This window comes from Chiloscyllium plagiosum, unplaced genomic scaffold (genome assembly GCF_037043375.1).
Source record: "Chiloscyllium plagiosum isolate Xiang-an unplaced genomic scaffold, Cpla_swu_hap1 HiC_scaffold_29, whole genome shotgun sequence".
Classification (NCBI taxonomy): Eukaryota; Metazoa; Chordata; class Chondrichthyes; order Orectolobiformes; family Hemiscylliidae; genus Chiloscyllium; species Chiloscyllium plagiosum.
In genome coordinates, this window is record NW_028270167.1 from 3,769,247 (window position 1) to 3,796,644 (window position 27,398).

General features: G+C 43.5%; 1 protein-coding gene and 1 long non-coding RNA gene across 6 annotated transcripts in view; one reads left to right on the forward strand and one right to left on the reverse strand.

Annotated features, from left to right (window-relative positions):
- nectin1b (nectin cell adhesion molecule 1b) overlaps positions 1-27,398 on the reverse strand; it is a 557,504-nt gene that overhangs the window by 397,520 nt on the left and 132,586 nt on the right. For all 5 annotated transcript variants that reach the window (XM_087976317.1, XM_087976315.1, XM_087976313.1 and 2 more), the window contains exons 3-4: positions 13,316-13,618; positions 12,438-12,555 (exon numbers count right to left, since the gene is read on the reverse strand). In XM_087976317.1, coding sequence (XP_087832443.1) covers positions 12,438-12,555; positions 13,316-13,618 — 421 coding nt within the window. The remainder of the gene's footprint in view (positions 1-12,437; positions 12,556-13,315; positions 13,619-27,398) is intronic.
- LOC148142236 (uncharacterized) lies at positions 15,509-27,183 on the forward strand. Its single transcript, XR_015751956.1, has 3 exons — positions 15,509-15,630; positions 16,070-16,122; positions 27,048-27,183. It is a non-coding gene; the product is annotated as an uncharacterized LOC148142236 (long non-coding RNA).

Genomic DNA, 27,398 nt, shown 5'->3' on the forward strand with positions numbered 1-27,398 from the left:
CACACTGTAGGGAATCTAATCTAATCTAAAAGGAAGATTTCGGATCAAGGTTAGTGCTTATTATTGTATACTGCTGAACTGATGTGGGCATCACGCAGGCACAAGGGTGAGAACTCACAGTTCAGTAAGGCTCATCAGTCATAATCCTGATCACTGGGGGAGTATAGTGTTAGCTATAACATCACACTGCACAGCACACCATCAGATTATAAACACAATGAGGGAGAACCTTGATTCTGGCCAAGATAAGAGTTTTTGAATCATTTGCCAGTTATTCACAGCACTTAGTACCATTTACAGCACTGGGATTTAAAACTAAGTATCAAGACCTATCTTTTCTGACCTGATACCATCTGTTTTAAAGCCTGAGAAAAGGTTTTACACCCCCACCCCCACCCCAGATTTCTCCAGGTTTAATAGCAATCAAACAGGCACGGTGCCACATAATCGTAAGACTGCATTTAGCCAAAGAAACCAAAGCAACTGGAACCAATCTGTGTGCAGATAATAAACTGACTCATGACTAGCTTTCAAAACAACAAGATCGGCAAAATCAAAGGCAGATATGGTGTTTGGAGTTGCTTTGAAAGTATGTGATCAAACATTCACAATCCAAATTCCAGAGAACATTAGCCCCAGCCAAAGATCTGACGCTCCTGCCTGACATATCCATTAGTCTGTGTAATACCCACACAGATAATTTGCTGCCACAGTTTTCATTATAAACAATGAGAGTGAGTCAGCTTCCTGACTGGAGGATGCAGCTGTGGCAATGAAGACACAGTTTTAATATGACAACAGTCACTTGATCGCAGAGATACAAAGTAATGGGGAACAACTCAATGCTGAGGGAAAAGACAGTGGGCATTTTAAATAAGTGCAATTATCAAACAATGGAGAGAGATGATAGCAAGCTTCTCATTCCTATCCAGACTCAGCCAGCACTGCCAGGCCACAGGAATATCCAATCAGCCTCCACTTGCAGGGCAGCTTTATACTGCAGAGATAGGACATTGTATGCATTATAATTACAGGGATACAGTGCCACACACGATAAATACTGGGGGAGACAGTCACACTGTCTCTGGTCTCCAGTCAATATAAACCCCCTTCATTTCTTCCTTTGTAACTCACCCTCTAATATTCAATTGAGTAAATGTAATCATCAAATTGAAGGTTCTACATTATAATAAAAAAAGCCATGGAAGAAAAACTGGTAATAATGCATCAAACAATTATTCCTTTCACATCCGTGGACTGAGCTGAGATCTGACACATGAATGAGATGGACGTCTCCTCTCTCAGAAATTTCAACATCCCTGAACTAAGAGTTTAGACATTTCAACCAAACACAAACTGCTCATATGCAGCACAAAATAGCAGCTCAATCTGGCTTTCCGACATTCTGATTAACGGTGTGGCAACTGGAATTGGCAAACAAGTGATCTCGACATTTGCAGATCATACAGAATTTAGGAGCACTGTCAACTATGGGAAGGATAGTGTAGAATTTTAAAAGGACATACAGAGGTTCATAGAATGGGCAGACAAGTGGCAGTTGAAACTTGAGAAGTGTAAAGTGAATCAATTTGGTGGAAAGAACGCGCAGAAACAGGGTACAGTTCTAAAAGGATGGGGGAACCGATGGTGAAGTGGTCTTATTGCTGCAATATTAATCTAGAGACTCCGGTAATGTTGAAGGGATCAGAGTTTGAATCCTACCGTAGCAGTAGGTGGAAGGGGAATCCAATAAAATCTGAAATTAAAAAGGCCTTTTATAACACAGTGGTACTGTCACTCTGGGGAAGAACTGCATTCAAGTCCCACACGGAATTATTACACATCTCAACAGGTTAAGACAAAATATCTACAGGCTTTATTGACATGCTCATTGGTATAAAAAGGTGATGAAAGGGTTTGTTGACATATTGATGAGAGGCACTTACTGAACAATTACCTACTCATTGACTCTCAGTTCACGCAGTCAACGTGAAAACACGTTTCAAAGGAATTGAACATCAGAAGTTTGGTCAAAGTAACTGTTCTTGAGGCTGACTGATACTTGCAGGAGTTCCTCAAGGGCTGCAATCCTTTGTCCAACCATTTTCAGGGTGGCACGGAGCCTCAGTGGTTAGCACTGCTGCCTCACAGGTTCGATTCCAGCCTTGGGCGACTGTCTGTGTGGAGTTTGCACATTCTCCCAGTGTCTGTGTGGGTTTCCTCCGGGTGCTCCGGTTTCCTCCCACAGTCCAAAGATGTGCAGGTCAGGTGAATTGGCCATTCTAAATTGCCCATAGTGTTAGGTACGTTAGTCAGAGGGAAATAGGTCTGGGTGGGTTACTCTTCGGAGGGTCGGTGTGGACTTGTTGGGCCAAAAGGCCTGTTTCCACACTGTAGGGAATCTAATCTAATCTCATCAATGATACTGCTTCCATCGTAAAGGCCAGAAGTGGGATACTTTTTTGTTATTGCAGAATGCCTCATTCCTGACTCCTCAGATGTTGAGGCAGTTTGTGTCCATATGTAGCAAGACAGGGATAAAATTCAGGCTTGTGATAATAAGTGATAAGCAATATTCATGCCAGGCAATGAGCATTTCTCCATGACATTCAATGGTATTACCATTACTGAATCACCAAACACTTTGAGGGGTTCCCACTAACCAGAAGTACAACTGGAGCAAGTATATAAATACCGAGGCGACACAAATAGGTCAGTATTTGGGGTTTCTGAGGCAAACAACTCAGCGCTTGTCTCCCCAAAGCCTGTCCACAACCTACAGTGCAAAACTCAGGAATGTGGTCGAAAACTCCATTTTCTTGGATGGGTGCATTTTTGATGCAATTCAGGATTAGCACCTTACCCACCACCTTAAACATCTACTCCCCCCGCCACTGATGCACACTGGTAGCAGTTTACACCGTTTACATGATGGCCCAGGAATTCATCAAAAGCTTTTTCAAAAGCACCTTTCAAACCTTCTGGCTTTACCATTTATAAGGACAACGACAGCAGATACATGGAAACACCACCAGCTTCACGTTCCGGTCCAAGCCACTCACCATCCTGACTTGGAAATATATCACCGTTCCTTCACTGTGGCTGGGTGGAAACTCTGCAGCAGCCTTACTTTGGAACAGTCAGTGTAACCACATGGATTGCAGTGGCTCAATACTACTTTCTCAATCGCAAAGTTAAAAATCACACAACACCAGGTTATAGTCCAACAGATTTATTTGGAAGCACTAGCTTTCGGAGCGCTGCTCCTTCATCAGGTGGTTGTGGAGAATAAGATTGTAAGACACAGAATTTATAGCAAAAATTTACAGTGCGATGTAACTGTAATCATATATTGAAAAAGACTTGGATTGTCTCTCATCTTTTAGAATGACCATGTTGGTTTCAGTTCTTTCATATGTAAATCACAAAAGTTTTTCAAAAAAGTTACATTTGCAAGTGAACTTTAACAATTGGTAAAAACAATGACTGCAGATGCTGGAAACCAGATTCTGGATCAGTGGTGCTTCATCTCCTTCCCCACTGACCTATTGTACTCTATGCTACTCTCTCCCCACCCCCACCCTCCTCTAGCTTATCTCTCCACGCTTCAGGCTCTCTGCCTTTATTCCTGATGAAGGGCTTTTGCCCGAAACGTCGATTTTGCCTGTCCTCGGAAGCTGCCTGAATTGCTGTGCTCTTCCAGCACCACTGATCCAGAATTTAACAATTGGTGTCAAGTCGGCCCAGATAATGTATTGAAGGTGTGAGTTTCCCTGTGAGGCTGCATGTGCCACAATGGTCAGACTGATTCTAATCTAAAAAACAGATTTACAGAGTCTTCCATGGATTCATGCAGTTTTTGAGCAAAGTAAAATGTAATTCTGCAAGTACAAATTCACCCCACAAACTTATGTGTGTATGTGTGCGTGTATGCTTATGCATGTGTGTGTGTGTGTGTAAGTGAGGGTCTGTGTGAATGTGTGTGTGTGTCTGTAGGAGAGTCTGTGTATAGTGCAGTGTGGTCACACACACACACGTTTGTGGGGTGAATTTGTACTTGCAGAATTACATTTTACTTTGCTCAAAAACTGCATGAATCCATGTAAGACTCTGTAAATCTGTTTTTTAGATTAGAATCAGTCTGACCATTGTGGCACATACAGCCTCACAGGGAAACTCACACCTTCAATACATTATCTGGGCCGACATGACACCAATTGTTAAAGTGCACTTGAGAATGTAACTTTTAAAAATAAAGTTTTGTGATTTACATATGAAAGAACTAAAGCCAACATGGTCATTCTAACAGATGAGAGACTTAACAAACAATCCAGGTCCTTTTCAATATATTATTTCAGTTGCATCACACTGGAGACTTTTGCTATAAATTCTGTGTCTTACAATCTTATTCTCCACAACCACCTGATGAAGGAGCAGCGCTCCGAAAGCTAGTGCTCCCAAATAAACCTGTTGGACTATAACCTGGTGTTGTGTGGTTTTTAACGTTGTACAGCCCAGTCCAACACCGGCATCTCCACATCATTCTCAAGAGCAATTATAGACGGGTAATAAATGTTGACCTAGATCACAATGCCCACATTTCATAAAAATAATTCAACAAGCAAGAATGTTTTGATAAATTTGTTGGAACATTGGCTTGGCCATAACTGTGGAGCTGCAGAGGAGGCTACTGAATAAGATAAGGGCCCATGGTGTCAGAGGCGGGGTACTGGCATTGGATAGAAGCTTGGCTGTTTAGCAGAAGGCAGAGAGTGGGGATAAAAGATTCCTTCTCAGGATGGAAGCTGGTGACTAGGAACTGAGGGCAGTCAGGCTAAGTATGCAGATGATACAAAGCTAGGTAGAGGGGCAAGTAGTATTGAAGGGGTAGGGAGGCTGCAGAAGGATTTAGACTTGTTAGGAGAGTGGGCAGAGGATTGGCAGTTGGAGTACAACAAAGGAAAATGTGAGGTCAGGTACTTTGGAAAAATAGAGGCATGGGCAATTTTCTACATGGGGAGAAAATTCAGAAATCTGAAGTGCAAAGGGACTTGGGATGTTCTAGCCCAGGATTCTTTAAAGGGAAACTTGTAAGTAGGGTCAGTATTTAGGAAGGCAAATACAATGTTGGCATTCATTTCAAAGGGACTTAAATATAAAAACAGGGATGTACTTCTGAGGCTTAGAAGGTTCTGGTCAGACCACATTTGGAGTGTTGTGTGCAGTGTTGGGTCCCATACCTCAAAAATAATGTGCTGGCCCTGGAGCAGGTCCAGGGGAGGTCCATAAGAATGATTCCAGGAATAAAAGGCTTAACATAAGAGAAACATTTGAGGACTCTGGGTTTATACTCGATGGAGTTTAGAAAGATGAAGGGGGATCTAATTCAAACATACAGCATACTGAATGGCCTGGACAGAGTGGACCTTGGGGAAATGTTCCCACTGGCAGAAGAGACTAGGACCTGAGGGCAGAGCCTTAGAGTAAAACTTTATAATGGAAATAAGGAGAAACTTCTTCAGCCAGAGTGGTGAATCTATGGAATTCATTGTCACAGAAGGCTGTGGAGGCCAGGTCATTGATTATATTTAAAATTGAGATAGATAGGTTCTTGATTGTCAAGGGGATCAAAGGTTATGGGGAGATTGGGGTTAAGAAACATATCAGCCATGATTGGATGGCAAAGCCGACTCAACTGGGCCAAATGGTCTAATTTTTGCTCTTCTGTCTCATGGGTTTAGCTGAAGCATCATTGGTTCTTTTCACTGCAATTGAGGAAAGATAAGACAACATTAGAAAAGGCTGCAGGAAATATTCAGGAGAATGGGTTCCTGGGATTAGAAACTTCAGCTTTTTAGATAGACTGGAAAGATTGGTATGATTTCCCGAGGAGAACAGGGTCAAGAGAAGATTTGATCTTGAGGAGTAAACAGTGAAGAGAGAGTACCAGGGAAAAATTTCCCGCTGATGAACTGATTTAGGACAAGTCCAACGACCATTTCCATCTAGCATGATGAGGGCAGGAGATACATGGGAACACCATCCCCAGCATTTCCTCTCCAAGCCACTCACCATCTCAACTTGGACTATATCTCCGTTCCTTCGGTGTCACTGGGTCAAAATCCTGCAATTCCCTCCCTAACAGGACTGCAGCAGTTCAAGAAGGCAGCTCACCACCACCTCCCCCCCACCAGCCCCCCCCCAACCCCAACCCCAACCTCTCCAGGGCAACCTGGGAAAGGCAATAATTACTGACACATCCAGCAGTGCCCACATCCTATGAATAAAAGGGAATGAGAGAGAACACATTTAAGAAAATTGGCAAAAGAAGCAAATAGAGATGCAAGGAAAAAACTCTTTCTCCCCCCCACAACCAATGCATAGGATCTGGTTGCACTGCATGGAAATGTGGAGGTAGCACATTAAGCATTCAGGAGAGAATTGGATTGATATCAGAAAGGGAAAAAGGGGCAGGGAAGAGGGAGACAGTTGGGGAATAGATCTGGCATATTGTTGTAATGGAGAGCCAGCCCAGCCACTAAGAACTGTGCTTATAGGAATTCTGCAATTTGTGACGACTGAATGGAGGTTAGGTAGCTCATGGAAGAAACAGTGCATGGTTCATTTAAACCATGTATAACTCAACCTTACAGTGTTACCTTATGATAAAAATAACTAGGCAAATTCTCCCTCCCCAGAATTGAAATTGCTCAATCTTCATGTTGGGACTATACAAAACATTGGTGAGACCACTTTTGGAATACTGTAAACAACTCTGGTTGCCCTGCTGTCGGAAGGATGTTGTTAAACTAGAAACATTTAAAAGGAAGTTACCAGGATTGGAGGGTTTGCGTTAAAAAGGAGGGACTGGGACTTTTTTCCCCCATGGAGTGTCATAGGCTGAGGGGGGACCTTAGAGATTTATAAAATCAAGAGGAGCAGAGATAAGACAAATAGCCAAGGTCTTTTTCCAAGAGTAGGGGAGTCCAAAACTAGAAGAACTAGGTTTAAAGTGAGAGGGGCAAGATTTAAAATGGACCTAAGGGGCAACGTTTTCATAGAGAGGGTGATGAGTGTGTGGAATGAGCTGCCAGAGGAAGTGGTGGAGGCTGGTACAATTACAACATTTAAAAGGCATCTGGATGGGTATATGAATACCCATCCAGATTTGGAGGGATTTGGGCCAAGTGCTGGCAAGTGGAACTAGATTAATTTAGGATACCTGGTCAGCATGAACAAGTTAGACCAATGGGTCAGTTTCCATGCTGTATGATTCTATAAAACAGAGTCTTAGTGAAGAATGGGGTGAATGAAGGAAGGTGCACCAAACACCCTGTTGGCCCTCATTAGTCATTAGGTTCAGTGATAATCCTGTTCCGAACCAGGCTCTTCAGCACAGCTTCCAACGAGGGTTCCTGTCCAAACCCACTAATCCTCCAACCAGACCAAGAGAAACAACACTCCAATTCATTTCAACTAAGCTTAATGTAGCTTGGTACCAAGCCAATCCAACCATATGTTAATTTGTGATGAGTAATTTGGTTCATTTATCTGACTCACATAATCATAACATTTGTAGTTTGCCATTCAGAAACGTGAAAAGAATTATAGCAACAACAAAAAATCTTGACAATACTGTACTGGTGGCTCTAACGGAGTAAACAGGAGAACACTGTAGAATGGCAAAGACAGAGTACAGGAACAGATCAATGGCTAAAATAAGTGGGATGGGGGTGGTGGTGTTGGAGGGGAGTCCACAGATCTTCTATAAGATTATGAACAGTGAAGATTGCATGGAGAAACAGTGCAGACATTAGGGATGAACATGGGACTCCACTGGTCAAATCAGAAAGATATATTAGAGATGTCCTCAAACTGAAGGGTGAGGATGACACAAACAGATAGAAGAGTTTTTCTTAGAAGAGAAGAGATTTGATAGATGAAAATTATGAAGGGTTTAGATAAAGTAAATAAAGAGAACTGGGTTTCCAATGGTGGAAAAGTTGGTAACTAGAGGACAGTGTTTGCAGATATATGAGGAGAAAGTGAGGTCTGCAGATGCTGGAGATCAAAGTTGAAACTTTATTGCTGGAACAGCACAGCAGGTCAGGCAGCATCCAGGGAACAGGAGATTCGACGTTTCGGGCACAGGCCGAAGAAGGCCCTTCCTGAAGAAGGGCCTGTGCCCGAAACGTCGAATCTCCTGTTCCCTGGATGCTGCCTGACCTGCTGTGCTGTTCCAGCAATAAAGTTTCAACCTTGCAGATATATGGCAAAGTAAATCGAAGCAATGCAAGACTTAAGGGGCAACTTTTTCATGCAGAGGGTGGTACGTGCATGGAATGAGATGCCAGAGGAAGTGGTGCAGGCTGGTACAATTGCAACATTTAAAAGGCATCTGGATGGGTTTAGAGGGATATGGGCCAAGTGCTGGAAAATGGGATTAGATTAGGTTAGGCTATCTGGTCGGAACGGATGAGTTGGACTGAAGGGTCAGTTTCCGTGCTGCATAGTTATATGACTCTCTAAGGAGAAATGTTTTTAAGTTACTTGGTAGCACATAACTTGAGTATTGTTGAGAAAGAGACATGTTGTAGAAGCTTTTCACCTACACCCAGCATACAAGAATTTCAAATCTCAATTTATTCAACATGCAAATCAGGGCGCCAATTTGTCAGCATGTGGATTCCGATGGGTTGAGGTATTTTCACAGAGACTGTAACAGGGAACACTGTTGTGCTGAAGCTTTTATTTAAGAAATGCAAACCCATTTAGACTGATTGAGACAAACCATGGGGAATGCACCAGGGATGAGTGTCCTCCAAGCTATCTGAGAAATAGTACTGCCTGGACAAATTCCTTTTCCCTGCAGAGGACTGGGCCCTGTGTATGGGCGTATATAGGTTCTATAAAGTGTAAGCGAACCAACCACATTGCAAACCTGACTGATATCCTTAACATGGGTTTGTCTGTGTAATTTTCAGCACACTGGGAGGAAAATGTTTTTACACAATGACTGGTTAAATAGTAGTAGATACTACCCAATAGGATGGTGGATGCAGATTTAATCGTTTAAAATGGAACGAGTTAAATACTTGAAACTGAATAAGAAGGAGGGCTAGGGAAAGAGTGGAGGAGTGGGATTAACTGGATTGCTCTTTCAAAGAGGTACCATGGACTCAATAGACCATCTTCTTGTGCTGGACTCTCAGGGCCATCTGATGAATAATTAAAACCATTTACTAATGATTTCTGGATCGCCAGTTTCCAATGTAACTGTAAAATGGATTATTGCCTCAACAGCATAAGGCCCAGAACTGTGTTAATGTAGCTTGTTAATGTACGTGAATTCTTTGGGTGTGGAGGAGTTTGCGAGAAAATGCCATTTTATTATTACAGTTCTTATCATTACTGGCGTAACTGGTCCAGCATTGGATGAGCAATTAGAGTGAGACTAATATAACATTCAGGTCCTTGCCAGGAACAACCATTTGAATTCAATTTAGGCTCACTGGGATCTGCACCAAGCTGCCAACTCTTGTTAAATCGCACTGGCAAGTTCCGACTTGACCAAGCCATCACTGAATACAGCGCTGCATACCATATCTGCCACGGAATGTATCCATTAAACCCTCATTCACTTAAAATTCAGCATGAACAGCTAATGAAACATAAATAAAGACAACAAAATTTGCCCCACTTTTAAAATCCCACAACGTTTTGCCAGGTACAATGGTTACTACCTTGGATTCTTTGATTTTTTTAAGTGAAGATGCAATTTTCCTGTTCTCTAAGTTGCAATCTAAATCCATCATTTGTTGGAACAGATGGGACTCCAGGGGGTTAGCTGATTAAAAGGTACTTGACCTACCATCCACCTGCATTGATACATCCAAAGCTGAAACAGTTGTTTGAACATTTTAATAGAACAGTGCCACGGATTCAGCTGTAACATGGGATCACAACAAGCTCATTAAACTGACCATCAGGCCTGGCAGTTTGACCCAGAAACATCGCACAATGTGCTTGTTTCCAGTAAACACAGAAACTGCTGTAAAGGTGACATTGCCCAGTGAAACCCAGGGTTGCTCAAGTGAAACCAGAATGCAGAGTGATGTAAGACTGGTTTTGTGTTGCCTTGCACATCATATTTCAACATAAAACAAACAATCTGGGTGCAGTTCCGAAGACACATCAAACAGTGTGGAGCTTGCACATTTGCCTATCTGCTCTTGTCAAGCATTGTTTACTTACTTGATCAAACATCGTTTTCACTGCATTAACTATTACCATTTAGTTCCCAAGTCTCACCATGCTTCCTATAAATCTTACCTTATACCTATGTACTATCTTGTATAGTGCCCCATGCCTCCTCCCATCTAGTGCCCATACACCCCAATTCCTCAGCCATTCACCATAAATGAGTTCCCCATACATTCTGTGACACTGTGCTTCCTGGTCAGTCTTCAGTCCTGCCTGAGCACTGCTGGCATTTGTATCAATTGTGACCCAAGTATAAAATGCTGGAAGGTCCATCTCATTTGACCTGGATACTTCCCCAATGTTGTGATGACTGACATCCTAACTACTATCATTGCCAGTGAGAAAACATTCACAACAACCATTAAAAAGAAGCTCATCATCTCAGAATAGCCCCAAGGTTAAGGGATCACTATGGAAAATCTAGATGGGGAATGGCCTCCTGAACATCTCGGAATATTCTTGCCCTATCCCTAGTGTTAACGTCTTCCATCCTATTGACTTGAGCTCCAGAATTTATTTCCCAGGTCTCTGTCCTCCCTAGAATCCCCACAGTGCTGAAAGAGGCCATTTGGCCCATCGAGTCTGCACTGACCCGCTGAAGAGTATCCCACCCAGATCCAGCTACCCCAGCGTATTCCCATAACCCTGCATTTAGCCTAACCTGCTCACCCCTGGATATTATGGGCAATTTAGCACGGCCAATCCACCTAACCTGCTCACCCCTGGACACTGTGGGCAATTTAGCATGGCCAATCCACCCAACCTGCTCACCCCTGGATATTATGGGCAATTTAGCATGGCCAATTCACCCAACTTGCTCACCCATGGACACTACGGGCAATTTAGCACGGCCAATCCACCTAACCTCCACATCTTTGGACTTTTGGAGGAAACTGGAGCACCCGGAGGAAACCCACGCAGACAGTCACCAGAGGTTGGAATCGAACCTGATTCCTGGCGCCATGAGGCAGCAGGGGCTAAGCGTTGAGCTTCCTTTTAAAATGCTTCTGAAACCTTTCACTTTCCAAGCTGCACTGACACCTCTTTCTGTGGCTTGGTGTCAAATTTTGTTTTAGAACATTGCTATCAAGCACTTTGGGCAGTATAACTGCCTTATAGGGGATATATAAATGTAAGTTGTGTGGTAATGCAACCATATACAATATGATCTTGGGGACCCAGCTCTATTTCCAGGCCAGAGTCTGATAGTATTTCATGGTGAATTTCATTGGGTTTTGCACTCCCATCCCAAGATCTGAAACATGAAATAGCTCAATAGATGCAGAGGAGAGAAGGATGGCTCTGACGGAGAAGGAAATATCCCGGGAGTGTAAAGGCCTGTCTTTGGGACTACTGTTTTCTCAGAGCTGAGAATATCACAAGTACATGTGATTCCTCAGCACTAAAATCTATTTCCCATGATGAGCTTCATCAACACAAATGATTTTAAAAAGATAATAAAACGCTATTCTAACATTTTCACATTTAATTGCAGCTAAGAATTTATGGCCCCCTCGCTCCAACAGCAGTAGACAAGTCAGGCTGACTGATTGTCCAGATTAAACCCCACTCTGAGGAAGCCGCTGTTTGGGGTGGGGGTTGGGGAGTGGCTGAAAACAACAACAACAGCTTCCATTCATTTGGTGCCTTCAATGTGGCAGAATACTCCAAGGCTGTTGTAAGAGTGTGAATGACATTTGGCACTGAGCCACACATTACGAGATATTGTGATCCAAAGCTTGCTGTACTGTTTTAGAGGTTGGGAGTGGGAGAGGGGGTTGCATGGTGGAAAGGTTTAGGGAGGGCATCTAGACCGCAAGGTCGCCTCCTGGTGAATGCTGCAGCACTGAAAATCAGGTTTGTTCAAGGTGTCCTGAATTAGACAAGGAAGTTAATCCAGCTGGAGATTTTGGACGGGGGTTTGAATAGAGCCAGGAGGGATCTCGCTCTGAATGATCACCCCAGCAAAATATCAAGAAAGCATTTGGGACTAAAATAAAATCTGGGAACTCACAAAAAGCTTCAAAAGGGGAGAAACTGGCTGAAATTGTGGATGGAGACACTGTCAAAGAGCTTAGTAATGATTTACATTTTCCATCCAAGGAATTAACCACATTTTTCTTTTCCAAATGAAAATTTCCACATTTGCTGATTCACGTGGAGCAAGTACTTACATCTTCCACTTGTACGTTGTTGCAGGTGGGTTGCCATCTGCTCTGCATGTCAAACGCACATCTTCTCTGTTCAAATACCAATTCCCATCAAATCCTTCCACTGTAACCTCGGGTTCATCTGCATGGAGAAGTAATGGCACCAACACAGAGATTTCAGACACAGCTTTGTATGTATTCACCCCCAAACCCGAAACAGTTTACTTCATTTAATAGTTTTGCCTTAAACAACCTGTTTATTAAACCTAGGAATTAACCACATTATCGTGTTGAAAAATACAGCTGTATGGGGGTCTGTCTGCAATGTGACTTTGTGCTTCACTTGAGAATGGCCCAGACTGTTCAGAGATGGTGACCTACCATTTCTCAATTGATCAGGTGCCTTTGAATGAAGAATATAAAAGATCAGAATGTTACACTAAGTTGGTGAATGTCTATTGCACGAGATATCTAGAGCTGTTAACAATGAGAGTCCTTTCCTCCACTGAATGGCACCTTGACACAGTACTACCCATTTGCCTCTGGAATTTCCTGCTTTGATTTGCCACCTATCTCAGCATGGAAACCCTCTTCAAAATTCTTATTTTCAGTCATTGCCTATTCCTTAAATTTTCCACTGGGGGTGGCAGGTCTACTGATTATTCAGCAGCCTATAGTGGAGGAGCTTTACAAGGATTTAGCTTATTTTATGAGGGTATTGAGAACACATGTCACAGTGAGGGTTCTGTTCAAGGACACTGAACTACAAGTACACCAGAGATAGAGAGGGGTACACATGCAAGGGAACAGGAACAGAGAGCCAGACATCAGATACGGTAAAATGTTGACATGCTTCTGTTGTGCTCCAGAAAATCAGGAACAAAGAGGCATCTGATACTCACACTGCACGTTTAAAGTCAGCATGCTGGTGGTGCGGTCTGCCTGGTAATTCACGATACATGTCAGCAGTTGCTGGTGAGCTTCTCTGGATGGAACCAGCAGGTACTGGCTGACCACTGTGATGGTGCCATTCTGGTTGTGAAATTCTTTAACAACTGCCTCCCCATTTACTTTCGTCTCCCAAGTGATGATTCCTGGTGGCTTCCCATTGGCAGATGTACACGTTGCCACAACAATCTTTCCTGAAAAACCAGCTCGTGCTGTGATTGTGTTTGGACTGAGCTCTGCATCATTCACTGGCCTGGCTACAAGAAAATTAAAAAACTGTTAATGAAAGGGAACAATGATGTTTATGAGATTGATCCTCCCCCATGCTGCCAGTCCCATTTATATTTAAAATATGTTCATACTGTTACCTCCATTTGTAAGCAATAACAGCATAATAGGAGGCTTGTAACAAAATGTTTTGCACAGTTGGTAACTTCTCAAGTTTCACATTATCAACACTGATAATTCAATACTTCCTCCAAAAAAGGTAAAGGATTAAATATTAGTTGTCAGAACAGTTCATACACAAATAACAAGGTAAATAAAAGACTCCAAAACAAGCTCACAGATCAAAGGGAGGTGATGAGTTAACCTCCCTAATTCAAGGGACCACATTACAATCACTTTCCCTAAAGCCTCAACAACATTTTTGGTCCAGTTATCAAATGTCTAGTTGGTTTATGTCAGATTAAATCCTCTTTCCTTTTAAGGTTCATAAAGATGTGATATAAGTATTTAATGGTGCTGTTGGTAACCAGGAACCCATTTGATATATCTCAATTGACCAGAAACTGGCCTTGACTCACAACATAAACACAGTGACTACAAGAGCAGGTCAGAGGCTGGGAATCCTGTGGTGAGTAACTCACCTTCTGACTCCCCAAAGCCTGTTACCATCTAAAAAGGCACAAGTCAGGAGTGTGGTGGAATACTCCCACTTGCCTGGATGGGGACAGCTCCAACAACACGCAAGAAGCTTGACACCGTCCAGGACAAAGCAGCTGCTTGATCGGCACCACATCCATAAACATCCACTCCCTCCACCACCAACACTTAGTTCAAAGTTTGTGCGAAGATTTGTAGCTCGGGTGCTCGTTGCTGTGGTTCTGTTCGCCGAGCTGGAAGCTTTTGTTGCAAACGTTTCGTCCCCTGGCTAGGCGACATCATCAGTGCTTGGGAGCCTCCTGCGAAGCGCTTCTTTGATGTTTCCTCCGGTGTTTATAGTGGTCTGTCCCTGCCGCTTCCGGTTGTCAGTTTCAGCTGTCCGCTGTAGTGGTTGGTATATTGGGTCCAGGTCAGTAGCAGCGCTGTGTACAGTATAAATGATGGACTGCAGAAATTCTCCTCAGACAGCACCTTCCGAACCCATAACTACAGGCAGTTCTTTTAAAATCCAATGGTTGTGTTCTTGTGCAACCCCGTGTTATAGAAAATCGGGCTTAAAGTGTTGGTGATGTAATCGCGTTACAGCCAACACACATTTTAAAAGTTTGTGCTTTCGAAACAATGTCCCCAGTTCATCAATCGCGTTACAGCGAATTTGCATTAATGGAATATACGCTACAGGAGAATGACCTACACTTCCATCCAGAAGAACAAAGACAACAGATACATGGGAACACCACCACCTTCAAGTTCCTCTCCAAGACACTCCCCATCCTGAGTTCCTCCACAGTCGCTGGGTCAAAATCCTGCAATTCCCTTCCTAAGGGCATTGTGGATCAATGCACTGCATGTGGACTGCAGGACTTTCAAGGTTGCAACTTACCGACACCTTCCCAAGTGACAACTAGGGATGGGCAATAACTGCTGGCACAGTCAGCAATGCCCACGTCCCACAGGTGACTAAAAACATTCCTAAAGGCTGTGGCCAAAGCACAATTGAGATTTCTTCTCCAATTCACTACTGAGGGAGTATAACACCGACGGATGTGCTGTCCACCTTATGAAACTTCAAAGCATTCTGTTGGACTCTAATGATGACATTGCATGTTTCACGCACCTGCCAAGGAATTGCACAATGTCCATGTGCAAGCCGGAGAGAACAGGAGAGTGGGAAAACGTGCAGGAGAAAACGTTAAAGAGGAAGATCAAGAAGAGATAAAAAACAGGGGGGCAGAGAGCAAAAGAAAGGGAACAAACAAACAGAGCGAGGAACAGAGAATTTAAGATAAAGCAAAACAACACACAGTTGAAAATACTGTTAGGAAGAAAAAACCCTACACAGGATTTGGCAGAGGGTTGAGAACTAAAGGACACTGATTTAAAGGTCTGGTAAAAGGCGTTATGAGAAGAGTCATTCTTTTTTAAACAAAAGAGTGGTTAGGATCGAGAATGTATTGAGTACGGTGGAGGCGGATCGTACCAGGGCTTTCAAAATGGATTTGGATAATTAAACAGGAGAAAAAATGTGTGACGCTGCAGGGATGGGGAGGGTGCGTGGGACTAGCTGACAGCTCTGACATAGAGCTGGCACAGGTACAATGGGGTGAATGGTATCATGTTCTTTAACCATGAGAATAATAATTTCATAAAGCAGTTGAGATTGCAGAGAGAAAAATTGTACTCAGGAGGCACTAATAGATATAAATCTTGCCTTTGTAACCACTTCCAGTTCTAAAACACAACTTCAGCTCTTTTGTGATATACTTAAAATAGTAATTCCCAATTGACCTGTCAACAAAGTCCTGTCTTCATTCATATTTCAGATACACCTGATTAGGAAGGAGAGATCAGAAAAGACCATGTGAACTGAACATCTGTGAGTAGAACAGTGGATTATTTCTGACATTTGTTCAATTAATGGATCACATCATCTTAAATGGCCATCAGTTTGGGATTAACAATCCAAATTCCCTCAAATGTTGAGAGAGCTGTGATACTTGTTATCACTATGTTCATAATAGGCAAATGTTAACATTGCAATACTCAGTAACTTACTAAGGAGGATGGACTTTTGTTGTTCCAAGTGATTTCCCCCAACAATATGCTGTGCATGTGTTGCATATGTGTGTGTTAAAGAGAGAAAATGAATGTGTGAGATAGAGTGTGAGAGGGACTGTGTGTGAGAGAGAATGAATGCAGGTAGTATGGGAAGGAGGGACACAGTATGAGCAAGGCAAAAGAACAAGACAGAGAGATGAGGAGAGAGAGATACATATGATGTGGGCAGAGCGGTAGATGTGATCTATATGGACTTCAGTAAAACGTTCAACAAGGTTCCCCATGGGAGACTGGTTAGGAAGGTTAGATCTCATGGAATACAGGGAGAACTAGCCATTTGGATACAGAACTGGCTCAAAGGTAGGAGACAAAGGGTGGTGGTGGTGGAGGGTTGTTTTTCAGACTGGAGGCCTGTGACCAGTGGAGTGCCACAAGGATCGGTGCTGGGTCCTCTACTTTTCATCATTTACGTAAATGATTTGGATGTGAGCATAAGCGATACAGTTAGTAAGTTTGTAGATGACACCAAAATTGGAGGTGTAGTGGACAGCAAAGAAGGTTACCTCAGATTACAACAGGATCTTGATCAGATGGGCCAATGGGCTGAGAAGTGGCAGATGGAGTTTAATTTAGATAAATGTGAGGTAATTTAGATAAATTTTGGGAAAGTAAATCTTAGCAGGACTTATACACTTAATGGTAAGGTCCTAGGGAGTGTTGCTGAACAAAGAGACCTTGGAGTGCAGGTTAATAGCTCCTTGAAAGTGGAGTCACAGGTAGGTAGGATAGTGAAGAAGGCATTTGGTATGCTTTCCTTTATTGGTCAGGAGTATTGAGTACAGGAGTTGGGAGGTCATGTTGCGGCTGTACAGGACATTGGTTAGGCCACTGTTGGAATATTGCATGCAATTATGGTCTCATTCCTATCGGAAAGATGTTGTGAAACTTGAAAGGGTTCAGAAAAAGATTTACAAGGATGTTGCCAGGATTGGAGGATTTGAGCTCGAGGGAGAGGCTGAACAGGCTGGGGCTGTTTTCCCTGGAGCGTCAGAGGCTAAGAGGTGACCTTATAGAGATTTATAGAATCATGAGGGGCATGGATAGGATAAATAGACAAAGTCTTTTCCCTGGGGTGGGGGAGTCCAGAACTAGAGGACATAGGTTTAGGGTGAGAGGGGAAAGATATAAAAGAGACCCAAGGGGCAACATTTTCACGCACAGGGTGGTACGGGTGTGGATTGAGCTGCCAGAGGAAGTGGTGGAGGCTGATACAATTACAAATGTTTAAAAGGCATCTGGATGGGTATATGAATAGGAAGGGTTTGGAGGGATATGGGCTGGGTGCTGGCAGGTGGGACTAGATTGGGTTGGGATATCTGGTCGGCATGGACGGTTGGACCGAAGGGTCTGTTTCCATGCTGTACATCTCTATGACTTATGATATGCAAAATACAAGAAAGGACAGGACAGCAGTAGGGCTCGAGAGACGGAAAGGCAAAGGAACAGTCAGACAGAAAGAGTAAAACAAAACTATAGTCAATGGATGTACCTATAGAGAAGGTGCAAAACTTGACTTACTCTTGGGAAATAAGGCAGGGCAGGTGACTGAGGTGAGAATGGGGGAGCACTTTGGGGCCAGTGACCATAATTGTATTAGTTTTAAAATAGTGATGGAACAGGATAGACCAGATCTAAAAGCTAAAGTTCTAAACTGGAGGAAGGCCATTGTGACGGGATTAGGCAAGAACTTTCAAAAGCTGATTGAGTGCAGATGTTCGCAGGTAAAATGGGAAGCTGGAAAATGGGAAGCCTTCAGGAATGAGATAACGAGTGTCCAGACAGTCCAGAGACAGTATATTCTTGTCAGGGTGAAAGGAAAGGCTGGTAGGTATAGGGAATGCTGGATGACTAAAGAAATTGAGGGTTAGGTTAAGGAAAAGAAGGAAGTATATGTCATATAGAACACAGAAGATAGAAAAGTACAGCATAGAATGGCACGATTAAACTTGTGCCAAAGTTTAATCCTAATGTAAATTATAACAATTTAACCTACACACACCTCAACTCACAGCTATCCATGTGCATGTCCAGCAGTCAGTTAAATGTCCCCAATGATTCTGCTTCCACCACCACCGCTGGCAACGCATTCCATGCACTCATAACTCTCTGTGTAAAGGACCTTCCTCTGATGTCTCCTCTGTACCTTTTTCCTAATATCTTAAAACTATGATCTCTTGCACCAGTCAATCCTGCCGTGGGGAAAAGTCTCTGGCTATTGACTCTATTTATTCCTCTCATTATCTTGAATACCTCAATCAGGTCTCCTTCTCTTTCTCCTTCTCTCCAGAGAGAAAACTCCGAGCTTAGTCAACCTTTCTTCATAAGGCAAGCCCTCCAGTCCAGGCAGCATCCTGGTAAACCTTCTTTGCACCCTGTCCAAAATTTCTGTATCTTTCCTATAGTAGGTCGACCAGAACTGGACACAATATTCCAAGTGTTGGTCTCACCAGGGATTTGTAGAGCTGCAGCAAAACCTCGCGGCTCTTAAACTCAATCCCCCTGTTAATGAAAGCCAAATCACCAAAGTGGCAACTTTGAGGGATCTATGTACTTGCACACCCAGATCCCTCTGTTCCTCCACACTGCCAAGAATCCTGTCTATAATCCTATATTCAGTATTCGAGTTTGACCTTCCAAAATGCATCCCTTCACATTTATCCAGGTTGAACCTCATCTGCCATTTCTCAGCCCAGCTCTGCATCCTGTCTATGTCGCACTGCAGCCTGCAATAGCCCTCTATACTATCAACGACACCTCCAACCTTTGTGTCATCTGTAAATTTATTAAACCCACCCCTCAACCTCCTCATCCAAGTCATTTATAAAAACTACAAAGAGCAGAGGCCCTAGAACAGAGCCCTGTGGGACCCCACTCAACACTGTCCTCCAGGCAGAATACTTTCCATCTACAGCCATTCTCTGCCTTATGTCAGCCAGCCAGTTCTGAATCCAGATAGCCAAATCTCCCTGTACTCTATACTTCCTGACTTTATGAATGAGCCTATCATAGGGAACCTTATCAAATGCCTTGCTGAAGTCCATATAGGAGAAAGTGAGGACTGCAGATGCTGGAGATCAGAGCTGAAAATGTGTTGCTGGAAAAGTGTAGCAGGTCAGGCAGCATCCAAGGAGCAGGAGAATCGACGTTTCGGGCATGAGCCGAAGAAGGGCTGAAGAAGGGCTCATGCCCGAAACGTCGATTCTCCTGCTCCTTGGATGCTGCCTGACCTGCTGCGCTTTTCCAGCAACACATTTTCAGCTCTGAAGTCCATATACACCATATGCACTGCTCGACCTTTGTCTTGTCACCTCCTCAAAGAACTCAATAAGATTTGTGAGGCATGACCTACCCCTCAAAAGCCATGCTGACTGCCCTTAATCACGCTATGCTTTGCCAAATAGTCATAAATCCTATCCCTCAGAATTCTTTCCAAAATTTTGCTGACCACAGAATTAAGACTGACTGGTCTGTAATTACCAGGGATTTCCCGATTGCCCTTCTTGAAAAGAGGAACAACATTCACCTCTTTCCAATCCTCCGGTACGACTCCCGTGGAGAGTGAGGAGGCAAATATCCTCGCCAGTAGCTTAGCAACCTCCTTTCCCGCTTCCCGGAGCAGCCTAGGATAAATCTGGTCTGGCCCTGGGGACTTATCAATCTTAATGTTTTCCAAAGTTTCCAGCACATCAACTTCATCGATCTTGATCTGATCAAGCCTGTATCCCAGCTCCTCAAAGTTCTCATTCACAACAACTTCCCTTTCCTTAGTGAAAACCGAAGCAAAACCTCATTTAGGGCTTCCCCAATCTGCTCAGACTCCACGCACAAGTTCCCTACACTATCCCTGATCAACCCTATCTTCTCCCTAATCATTCTCTTACTCCTCACGTATGAATAAAATGCCTTTGGGTTCTCCCTAATCCTTCTTGCCAAGCCTGTTTTGTGCCCCCTCCTGGTTCCTCTCTAGCAAGCCTGTCATCCTCTAAAGCTGTGCCAGATCCTTGCTTCCTCCAGCTTACGTAAGTTGCCTTCTTCCTTTTGAAGAGAAGTTCCTCTGTCCTCATCATCCAAGGTTCCTTAATCTTACCCCATCTTGCCTGTCTCAGAGGAACGAATTTGTGCATCACTCGCAACAACTGCTCCTTAAACAGTCTCCACATGTCTGCTGTGCCCTTTCTGTGGAAGAATTGCTCCCAGTCTGTACTTCCCAAATCCTGTCTGATAGCATCTTAATTTCCTTTTCCCCGATTAAATACCTTCCCTCGGTAACTGCTCCTTTCCCTCTCCAAGGCTATGGTAAATGTGCGGCAGCTGTGATCATTGCCAGGTATAGACATGATAGATCGAGTGAATCCTTAGAAGAGTAGAAAGGCAGTAGGAGTATATTTAAGAGGGAAATCAGGAGGGCAAAAAGGGGACATGAGATAGCTTTGGCAAATACAGTTAAGGAGAATCCAAAGGGTTTTTACAAATTCATTAAGGACAAAAGGGGGAGAGAATAGGGCCCCTCAAAGATCAGCAAGGAAGCCTTTGTGTGGAGCCGCAAGAGATGGGGGAGGTACTAAATGAATATTTTGCATCAGTTTTTACTGTGGAAAAGGACATGGATGATATAGAATGTAGGGAAATATATGGTGACATCTTGAAAAATAGCCATATTACAGATGAGGAAGTGCTGGATGTCTTGAAACGGGTAAAGGTGGATAAATCCCCAGGAGCTGACCAGGTGTATCCTAGAACTCTGTGGGAAGCGATTGCTGGGCCTCTTACTGAGATATTTATATGATCGATAGTCACAGGTCAGGTGCCGGAAGACTGAAGGTTGTCTAACGTGGTGCCACTGTTTAAGAAGGGTGGTAAGGACAAGCCAGGGAACTACAGACCAGTGAGCCTGACCTCAGTGGTGGGCAAGTTGTTGGAGGGAATCCTGAGGGACAGGATGTACATGTATTTGGAAAGGAAAGGACTGATTAGGGATAGTCAACATGGCTTTGTGCATGGGAAATCATGTCTCACAAACTTGATTGAGTTTTTTGAAGAAGTAACAAAGGAGATTGATGAGGGCAGAGCAGTAGATGTGATCTCTATGGACTTCAGTAAGGCATTCGACAAGGTTCCCCATGGGAGACTGATTAGCAAGGTTAGATCTCATGGAATACAGGGAGAACTAGCCACTTGGATACAGAACTGGCTCAAAAGTAGAAGAGAGAGGGTGGTGGAGGGTTGTTTTTCAGACTGGAGGCCTGTGACCAGTGGAGTGCCACAAGGATCGGTGCTGCGTCCACTACTTTTCATCATTTATATAAATGATTTGGATGTGAGCATAAGAGGTATAATTAGTACGTTTGTAGATGACACCAAATTTGGAGGTGTAGTGGACAGCAAAGAAGGTCATCTCAAATTACAACAGGATCTTGACCAGATGGGCCAATGGGCTGAGAAGTGGCAGAAGGAGCTTAATTTAGATAAATGTGAGGAGCTGCATTTTGGGAAAGCAAATCTTAGCAGAACTTATACACTTAATGGTAAGGTCCGAGGGAGTGTTGCTGAACAAAGAGACCTTGAAGTGCAGGTTCATAGCTCCTTGAAAGTGGAGTCGCAGGTAGATAGGATAGTAAAGGTGTTTGGTATGCTTTTCTTTATTGGTCTGGAGTATTGAGTTCAGGAGTTGGGAGGTCATGTTGCAGCTGTACAGGACATTGGTTAGGCCACTGTTGGAATATTGCGTTAAAAATCATACAACACCAGGTTATAGCCCAACAGGTTTAATTGGAAGCACTTGGTGCTACAGCCACCTGATGAAGAAGCATCGCTCCGAAAGCTAGTACTTCCAAATAAACTTATTGAACTATAAACCGGTGTTGTGTGATTTATAACTTTGTACACCCCAGTCCAACATTGGCATCTCCAAATCAGGAATATTGCATGCAATTCTGGTGTCCTACCTATTGGAAAGATGTTGTGAAATTTGAAAGGGTTCAGAAAAGATTTACAAGGATGTTGCCAGGGTTGGAGGATTTGAGCTCGAGGGAGAGGTTGAATCGGCTAGGACTGTTTTTCCTGGAGTGTCGAGACTGAGGGGTGACCTTATAGAGGTTTATAAAATCATGAGGGCATGGACAGGGTAAATAGACAAAATCTTTTCCCTTGGGTCGGGGAGTCCAGAACTAGCGGGCATAGGTTTAGGGTGAGAGGGGAAAGATATAAAAGAGACCTAAGGGACAACTTTTTCACGCAGAGGGTGGTACGTGTATGGAATGAGCTGCCAGAGGAAGTGGTGGAGGCTGGTACAATTACAATATTTAAGAGGCATCTGGATGGGTATAAGAATAGGAAGGGTTTGGAGGGATATGGGCCAGATGCTGACAGGTGGGACTAGATTGGGTTAGGATATCTGATCGGCATGGACAGGTTGAACCGAAGGGTCTGTTTCCGAGCTGTACATCTGTATGACTCTAATGGGAATCAGAGGAAAATTGTTTGGAATCATTCCTGGCGCAGAGGAAGATGTTGTGGCTATTGGAGGGCATTCATCTCAATGGTAGGACATCACTGCAGAAGTTCCTAATCAACCTGTTCAGACTTTGTTACTACATACGTTTGGAGGCGTTGAGGCTGAATTCCAGGTATCCTGGCCCAGAGAAAGGGACACTATCACTGCAGTGTCCTCGGCATAATCATCTTTAACTGCTTCATCCATGACCATCCCACCGATAAGGTCAAAAGTGGACTGAACAATGTTCAGCCCCATTCATGACTCCTCACATACTGACGCAGTCCATGTCCAAATGAAGTAAGACCTGGACAATATCTTGGTTTGGGCTGTTTACGTTGTAGGGTACATTCACTGTCACACAAATGCCAGGCAAATTCCATTTCCAACATGAGGGAATCTATATGGTTCCTTGATATTAGATGGTACTACCATTATTGAATCCCCCACTATCAACATCCTGGGGGTTAAGATTGAATAGAAGCTCAACTGGACTTGCTGTATAAGTGTTGTGGCTACAAGGTCAGGCCAGAGTTTGGGAATCCTGCAGCAAGAGCTCACCTCCTGACTCCCCAATGTCCACCGTCTACAAGGCATTAGTCAAGGATGTGATGGAATTCCTTCCACTTGCCTGGATGGGTGCAGCTCCAACATTCAAGAAAATTGACATCATCCGAGACAAAGCAGCCCGCTTGACTGGCACCACATCCACTCCCTCCACCGCTGATGCTCAGTGACAGCAGTGTGTATTATCTACAAGATGCACTGCAGAAATTCACCAAAGATCCTTAGTCAGCACTTCAAACCCATGACCACTTCCAACCAGAAGGACAAGGGCAGCAGATACATAGGAACACCACTACCAGGAGGTTCCCCTCCAAACCACTCACCATCTTGACTTGGAAATACATTGACATTCCTTCAGTGTCGCTGGGTCAAAATCTAGGCATTGTGGGTCTACCTACAGCACATGGATTGCAGCAGTTCAAGAAGGCAGCTCACCCCCACCTTCTCAAGGGGCAACTAGGGACGGGCAATAAACGCTGGCTGAGTCAGCAGTGCCCATGCTCCATGAGTGAATTAATAAAGTAGAGTGGAGCGATAGAGCGAGAGACTTGAAGTGAGTTGACTGGCTGAGGGGTAACATTGGGCAGATAGACTGAGCTGAAAAGGTGACCATCAGTGGTTCCCAGTTTCTGAATCTGGGATCTGCAGCAGCAGATCCACATTCAGGCAAAAAGATTTTAAAATAATATCTCACTGGTTGAGACCTGGAACGATCCCATTTGGAGTAATCAGTCAGGAATTCAGAGCCCACATATTATTGAAACAATTTAATCCGACAGACTGGGCTTGGGCATTAAATCCTGTATTTGCATTTTACCACAGGCCAAACTCCCACCAAGGGCACACTGGTTTTTGATGATTCAGATGAAGTGAGGCTAAATGTCTAGGTGGAGGTGTCTCAATAAGCTGTATTGTCAACTGAAAATAAACTATGCTGCCACAACATTAAGAAAGCAGCTTCTCAAAGGAAATAAATAATGGCCTCGAGTGTAATACTCACATTCCTGAGATGAATAAGAAAGGGCAGCAATTCTCCCGTGTAGATTTCAGAAAGAAATGGGGGAGACAGACTTATGACTAGATTCTATTAACAGGAACACAATTGCCACGTTGGAGCAGGAAGCATGTCTTTGCATTTTTCTGTTTAAATTCTTTGAAATAATCTCCAAGGACTGATCTGCATGCACAGCACAAATGAGGAGCAGAGAAGCCAAGAGGCCCAAACCCAACCCGCCCCGTCTCATTGTCATGCAAAACAAATGATTTATGGCCACCAGTTTCCTAATGAAAGACTAAATGTGTTTCCATCCTCTGACTGAACGAATGTCAGGATGCACTCTTCCGTGGATTATCTGTGTTTTGTTCTTAGCTACACTGCGGAGATGATTTGCTGCCGTGCTCCAACCAAGTGCCTGACTGTCCTTATTTTGGTTGATGTCAGATGCTGTTTTATAGTACAAGGCCTCAATCAGGGACCGATACAGACAGCTGCTTTCTCTCATTTGGCAGCTACAGTTATACAGATGACTTTTAAACACAATAGAATTTACAGCATAGAGACAGACCATCTGTCCACAAAACATCCAGCGAGCTGTAGGGATAGATTTCCATTGGACAGGATTTGCAAAGCCAATTCAGGTGATGATCTGAAATGACCCTCCTCCCCCTCCATGTCAAACAATGTAAGTATCAGTCAGAGCTTGGTCTTGTCTGGGGTAAGTCCCATTCAGGGTCTGGACAGAACAGTTAATGTGAACACTCCAATGCAATACTGAGGGAGTGTCATACTGTCAGAGATACTATCTTTCAGATGAGACCTCAAACTAAAGCCCAAACTGCCTCAGTGGGTGAATATAAAAAATAGCCTGGCCATCTTGAGGAAGAGCAGGGTAATCCTTGCTGGTGTCGTTCATCTCTCAAACAGCATTGCAGAAATAGGATTAGCTGAAGATTATCACAATGGTTTGTGGGATCTTACTGAGCTCAGACTGACTCCTGCATTTCCTATATTCCAACAGAAATTAGACTGCAAAAGTACTTCATTGGCTCTAAGGTGGTAGCTGTGAAATGTACTATTCAAAACACAAGGTTTTCTTTTATTCATAATGCTACAAATTGAAGGCAGTCTTCACTAAATTACTGCCTCAAATGCATTTTTATCATTCCGTAGGAGATGCACATGTACAACATGCTTTAGCAAGACAGTATTGGGCTGCACAATCTCATCTCTCGGCCTCATCTTGGGGCTGTGCATTTCCAAAGGCCAATGGGACCAGCCAGTCTAACTAACTAATCAACCAACCACACACACACACACACACAATCCTCTGGACTCTCTCACTGCTCAGCTTACTGTATCACTCAGAGACAGGGACCTTTCCCAGCTCCATCATTCACTGACAAAATATTGATTCAAGTGGCCTATTTTTTGTGTTTTCCCTATTGAGTTTAGTGAGAGAGAAACAAACAAACAGTCATTTGCTGACCTGGATAAGGTGAGCACTGGAGGACTTCATGAATCTGAATGCATAACACGGTGTAGTTTACATACAATGCACATGACGCTGCTCTGTATAAATTGGTCAATGCAGGTTAATTCTGAACAGAACTTGTTTTTTGGGTTGGCTTAGGATCCTCTGTCATTACCAGATAACAATTTTGACTGGAAACATTAAAAGTCACCCACCTTTTACCATCAATTTATAAATTGCACCAGAGCCAATGCAAACAGATCAAGAAATGTGCATAGCTATAGTTGAAACTGCCAAGGTAATAATAATGCACTCTGAAGAGAGGGAATAGAAACCTAACATTACAATTTACATTTACATGTTCCCTACAGCTGTTATTAGTGTCATATAAACAATGCAACTAATCTAATCTCAACAAGCGCAATATTTAAAAAGCACAAATAAATCATTTTCGTATTGGAAAGACAGAGCGAGTGAGGAGGAGACGGGAGGGGCACGGAGAAGAGGTGGAGAAACGAAGGAACTGGGGAGGGCTGAGGGGATGAGAGAGACATCAGCACAGGTTGGAGGGGTGGGAGTGAGGAGGTATTAAGAGAGAGAAGGGAACTGGAGGGAAAGTCAGTGAAGAAAATGGTGAGAGCAGTCAATTCACACATGGAGAGAGCAATACAGAGGCACTGACATAGTGGACTAGTCATCTAGAAACCCCATGATTGAGTAAAGTCAAACACACATTTAAATGTTTAAGAAGTATTTAGCCAGACATATGAATAGGCAGGGAATAGCGGGATATGGACTGTGTGCAGGCAGACAGTAGGAGTTTAGAATGGCATCACGGTCAGCACAAACATAGAAGGCTGGAGAGCTGTTCCTTTGCAGTACTATTCTTTATTCTATGAGAAGGGAGGTGGAACACGCAAAGACACAGTGAGAATAAGAAAGGGACAGACATTAAAATGCACAGCAATTTAACACAGAGCAACACACACACACACACAGGGACAGTGAAAGAGACGTACAAACAAGGAAGCAGAGCTGCCAGATGGAGAGAGACATAAACCATCAGCCGTAATCTGAACTGACATTCAAGTACAGCACAATCAATCACAATATAAAAAGAGGCAACATTAATGATGTCATCTCATTTTGCAGCATTTGTCACCAGTAAAGCAATGTTGATGGAAGAGAGGCTCAGATTGTACATTGACCAAGAAATCGGAAATGAGGATACATTAATGAAGCACGGGTTTCAGGTATTTTGGAGGAAGCAATGGCGCAGAGATTAATCTTCCCAGCCACATTCATCCACGGGACTAGATTCTCAGCCACATTAATCCACGGGACTAGATTCTCAGCCACATTCATCCACGGGACTAGATTCTCAGCCACATTCATCCACGGGACTAGATTTCCAGCCACATTCATCCACGGGACTAGATTTGGCATCCATTCTAAGAATCAACTCTAACGGTGTTGAGTGAAGCACAACATGACTGGAGCTGC